This window comes from Tachysurus vachellii, chromosome 17, assembly GCF_030014155.1.
Source record: "Tachysurus vachellii isolate PV-2020 chromosome 17, HZAU_Pvac_v1, whole genome shotgun sequence".
NCBI classification, from domain to species: Eukaryota; Metazoa; Chordata; class Actinopteri; order Siluriformes; family Bagridae; genus Tachysurus; species Tachysurus vachellii.
The window spans coordinates 19,678,742-19,684,149 of record NC_083476.1 but is presented as its reverse complement, the minus strand read 5'-3'; the positions used below and the strand labels follow the sequence as shown (position 1 = coordinate 19,684,149).

General features: G+C 39.5%; 1 protein-coding gene across 1 annotated transcript in view; it reads left to right on the top strand.

Moving 5' to 3' along the window:
* Positions 1 to 286: 286 nt before the first annotated feature.
* Positions 287 to 5,408, top strand: part of slc47a1 (solute carrier family 47 member 1) — a 23,504-nt gene continuing 18,382 nt past the window's right edge. Inside the window, exons 1-3 of the mRNA XM_060890720.1 lie at positions 287 to 806; positions 2,465 to 2,566; positions 5,065 to 5,133. Coding sequence (XP_060746703.1) covers positions 636 to 806; positions 2,465 to 2,566; positions 5,065 to 5,133 — 342 coding nt within the window. The 5' untranslated portion in view covers positions 287 to 635. The remainder of the gene's footprint in view (positions 807 to 2,464; positions 2,567 to 5,064; positions 5,134 to 5,408) is intronic.

Below are 5,408 nucleotides of genomic sequence, written 5' to 3'. Positions count from 1 at the left end.
AGAGTCAATCATTGAATCAATTATGAATGTGATAAAAAATCCTGTGACACTTAAAATATCCCTGAAACGATTGTCACAGCAGTAAAACCAGAACCCGGTGTACCATCAATAATCAATAAACTACAACTACAGGACAAAAATTTGACCCAGGTGGGAAATGGACTTCCTGATCCAGAGTTCTTTGTTTACGGGATGCCTCAGGGGTCAATATGTGGCCCTCAGCTGCTTCTCCTTCTCCACCTCCCTCCTGTCTAATTAATAACAGTTAGGATTTTCGCAGGCAAGGGCTGTAGCACGGACACTACCGGCTGTTATTTACCCAGGCATTCTTGATAAGATTACTGCTGTGTTTAAGAAGTAAAACCCTGCAGTTCAACTCTCGCACCCCTCCTTCTTCTATACAGGGAATTATAAAAAGCTTGATTGTGAGCTTGCTGGGTGGCTGAAGCTAGCAACTTATTTAATAAGTAACTCTCTCTCTCTCTCTCTCTCTCTCTCTCTCTCTCTCTCTCTCTCTCTGTCTCTCTGCAACTTGGCCTCCAGCACAGATCCAGTACTCACTCCTGGACCTCTTTCGTTACTGGTGTTCTCTCTATCTCTGTTTCTACCCCATTCCCCCATCTTTCTATGGTTAAATGGACAAAGCTGGCATCTCAGAGGCTGCGAGCCCCCTGGCAGGCACTGGTCAGGTCACCGAGGCAACGGCACCCAGTTCTCGGGTGTTTGGCTGCGGCTTTGTGCGACACTGGGTACCCCTGGAGTACAGAGAAGAGCTTTCTCAAGTCCTGCGACTAACAGGGCCTCTGGTGAGTTACCTCCTCACATACATACACACTTTCTCACAGACGGATTTCAAGCTGTAAAAAAAACAGCAAGCCTTGCGTAACAGTTTTGCATGTTTTGGAGCAGCAGAGGTGATTATAAAGAGGTTATAAAAGAGGTTGTTTGATAAATGGTCAGTTCTACAGAAATCCCAACATTTTTACACATTCATTGTGTATAATGTCTAATGCATTTCTGTTCATCATACCTATACATATATTACAAGTTTACAGATAAAAATGCTTCTTCAATGACAAGTTTGTCTGTGTTTTATAATCACAGCAATTCTCTTTAGTTTCTCTTTTATTATTATTATGATGAGATCCAATAATTACCCAGGATTCCACAGGAAATCCATTACCAAATACTGAAAGGTCTAGAAAGCTTTATCGTCATTATAAGGACTAGTCTACAGTTTAGAGACCTTAACTCTCTGTGCAGAGTGTTCAGAACTACACTAAAGATGCTTTTAAAGCACATGTGAGTTCAGGAAAACAGAAACACTGGGTAACAGATCCTACATACGCACAACCGATTACATTACAAAGTACACAAGGTCTCTGTATACAGAGGCACAAAAACGCACACAGTTTTATCCCATTTAGTTTTATTGAGAGATGTAGAGCATTTTTTACACTGAATAACACAAGATATCTGCTGAACTTTCAAGCCATACAATCTACTTTAACTGTCACTAAACTGACAGATGAACAAACCAAATAAACCAAAGACAATGTGTTGTTTTTTCTCATATATTGTAAGTACAATATCATTGTGTTTGCTTTTTCAAGGCTTAGCTTATGATTCACGAGTCTGATAGTTTCTTTTTGCTAAAATATCATACGAAGCTTGTTTAGAATGATTCGTCTTCTTGTCAGTTTCACGTGATTGAACTGAGTAACTCAGTTTGTTTTTGTACATCCATCATGATGTGAGTGAGTATTCTCAAACCCAGAGCTCACTTTCAAACCCACAACACTGGGGTATTGCGACAGACACATTATATGACCACTGCACTATTCAACCATACAGCTAAATTTTATTCTATAGTTATATTGCAGATCCTTTCATCACCAACATCCTCGTTAGATTTCTCGACGTCATTCAATCTAGTCAATAAGATGCGTGTTTATGTAAATAAAACAATCGATAGATCGTAAATAAAACGACGTAAATAAAACAATCGAAAGTCTCAGAACCTCGCAACCTCGTGACATCCACTTTAAATTCAGTCAGAATATATTTTAAATATATTTTAAAGTGTTTAAATAACACTTTTTTGGAAAGTGTTATGGTTAGTTTGAAAGGTGAACAGTTCTGAATCAGAGGACTAGATGACTGATGCCACAGAATGTGTAAGACGTTCATGCAGGGATAACTGCTGGGGGTCTGAAGGCAAACGTTGACCTTTTCAGGTGCTTATTTCCATTACTTTGGTGTTTCTATGTTTACTTTTGTTGTTAGGTTTTAAAACAATTTGCATTTGATTCTACCATGAAATCAAAATTTAGCGTATCATGCCCATGGAACTTGGAATTAGTAGCAGCAGTAAACGCTCATCTCTGCTCACTCAATATTTCATCTTTGTTTGTCCGTTCTTAACCACGTGTTGATATTGCACTTATGGCTTTGTGTTTTGCAGCTTGTCACCCGGATATTAAATTTTCTTCAGCCGTTTGTCAGCACCATATTTGTTGGTCACCTGGGGAATGCTGAACTGGCTGGATATGCACTGGCTTCTGCTGTAATTTCTTTTGAAATTTATATTATTTATTTTTTTATTGATATTATTTAGGTCAAAGATTTCTAAAGTTTCTCATGGCCTCTGACAGTGCTTTCTCTGAGAGTGGATCACTTAAAACACTACTTTTTCTAAGACTAGATCCACTAATCCAGAGTGTGTCCTATAAGAGAAGATCCCCATAAATAAAACATTTTCTTCCTCTGAGAGTGAATTCCCAAAAAGCTGTGCCTAGATCCCCTAAAACATTATTTCTATTGACCTTGGAACCCTTAAAGCAGTGCTTACTCTGAGAACAGATCCCCTAAGAACATCATTTCTATTGAGCGTGTATCCCTTAATGCAGTGCTTCTTCTGAGAACAGATTCCCTTAAAACCATTTCTACTGAGCATGGATCCCTTAAAGCAGTGCTTCCTCTGTGACTAGATCCCCTAAGAACATAATTTCTATTGAGCATGGAACCCTTAAAGCAGTGCTTCTTCTGAGAACAGATTCCCTTAAAAAAATTATTTCTATTGACCTTGGATCCCTTAAAGCAGTGCTTCCTCTGCGACTAGATCCCCTAAGAAAATCATTTCTATTGAGCGTGGATCCCTTGAAGCAGTGCTTCCGATCCCCTAAAAACATTATTTCCACTGAGCGTGGATCCCTTAAAGCAGTGCTTCCTCTTAAACTAGATCCCCTAAGAACATTATTTCTATTGAGCGTGGATCCCTTAAAGCAGTGCTTCTTCTGAGAACAGATTCCCTTAAAAACATTATTTCTACTGAGTGTGGATCCCTTAAAGCAGTGCTTCGTCTAAAACTAGATCCCCTAAGAACATTATTTCTATTGAGCGTGGATCCCTTAAAGCAGTGCTTCTTCTGAGAACAGATTCCCTTAAAAACATTATTTCTACTGTGAGTGGATCCCTTGAAGCAGTGCTTCCTCTAAAACTAGATCCCCTAAAAACATTATTTCTATTGAGCGTGGATCCCTTAAAGCAGTGCTTCTTCTGAGAACAGATTCCCTTAAAAACATTGTTTCTACTGAGCGTGGATCCCTTAAAGCAGTGCTTCGTCTAAAACTAGATCCCCTAAGAACATTATTTCTATTGAGCGTGGATCCTTTAAAGCAGTGCTTCCTCTAAAACTAGATCCCCTAAGAACATTATTTCTATTGAGCGTGGATCCCTTGAAGCAGTGCTTCCGATCCCCTAAAAACATTATTTCCACTGAGCGTGGATCCCTTAAAGCAGTGCTTCCTCTTAAACTAGATCCCCTAAGAACATTATTTCTATTGAGCGTGGATCCCTTAAAGCAGTGCTTCTTCTGAGAACAGATTCCCTTAAAAACATTATTTCTACTGAGCGTGGATCCCTTGAAGGAGTGCTTCCTCTAAAACTAGATCCCCTAAGAACATTATTTATATTGAGCGTGGATCCCTTAAAGCAGTGCTTCTTCTGAGAACAGATTCCCTTAAAAACATTATTTCTACTGAGAGTGGATCCCTTGAAGCAGTGCTTCCTCTAAAACTAGATCCCCTAAGAACATTATTTCTATTGAGCGGGGATCCCTTGAAGCAGTGCTTCCGATCCCCTAAAAACATTATTTCCACTGAGCGTGGATCCATTAAAGCAGTGCTTCCTCTAAAACTAGATCCCCTAAGAACATTATTTCTATTGAGCGTGGATCCATTAAAGCAGTGCTTCTTCTGAGAACAGATTCCCTTAAAAACATTATTTCTACTGAGCGTGGATCCCTTGAAGCAGTGCTTCCTCTAAAACTAGATCCCCTAAGAACATTATTTCTATTGAGCATGGATCCCTTAAAGTGGTGCTTCTTCTGAGAACAGATTCCCTTAAAAACATTATTTCTACTGAGCGTGGATCCCTTGAAGCAGTGCTTCCTCTAAAACTAGATCCCCTAAGAACATTATTTCCACTGAGCGTGGATCCCTTGAAGCAGTGCTTCCTCTAAAACTAGATCCCCTAAAAACATTATTTCTATTGAGCATGAATCCCAGCAGTGCTTCCTCTGTGACTAGATCCTGTAAACATAGTTTGTCCTGTGAGATTAGAACCCATAAATGTAATGCCTCATCTGAAAATAGATCCCCTAAAAGTAGACCATGGTCTGGGTTCAGTGTTGTCTTGTACTGTTTCCCAGAGCCCCTAAAGAATACAAATGGCCAATAAATCATTTGCATACAAGAGTGTCAATGTCTGTTAAGAAGCATTGCATCATCCAGGAGGACACACAGTTATATGTCAAAGTCAGTTCTTCTCTGAGAACGTCAGTACGGCCATGAAATGATATATGAGGTACGAATATTTTACCTTTTGCATTTCCTCTCCACTTCTCTGCTCACAAACCTTACTCTGCCTAAACAGACCTTTTCTCAAGCTCTCAGTGAGCAGCTGATGAAAATCCAATGTGATCTGTTTTAAGAGCGAGTAATGTGTGATAAGAGAAATGGCCTGCTGCAAAAAACACTTTTATCTAATCTCTCTTCTTCCCAGACCATTAATGTGACTACAGCAGCCACAGGATGTGGTCTGGCCCTGACGTGCGACACGCTGGTGTCTCAGGTAAGCATAATTAAAATATCGTAGGTAGTTGATTTGTTATTTCATATATAATTGCAGAAAAGTAACTAAAAAAAAAAAAAATGAGGAACGTGATGAAAATAGATATTATTCAAGCCGTAGCCTGTTATGTGACTGAGAAATCCAGTTTGGGAAATTATTTCTGAGTTTCTCAGTTTGTGATCACACTGAAATCCTGTCAATCATTTTAACAGTCACGCCCCAATGACCATCGACTCCGCCCCCACCCCACAAGTGCAGAAATCATTCTATCTCTA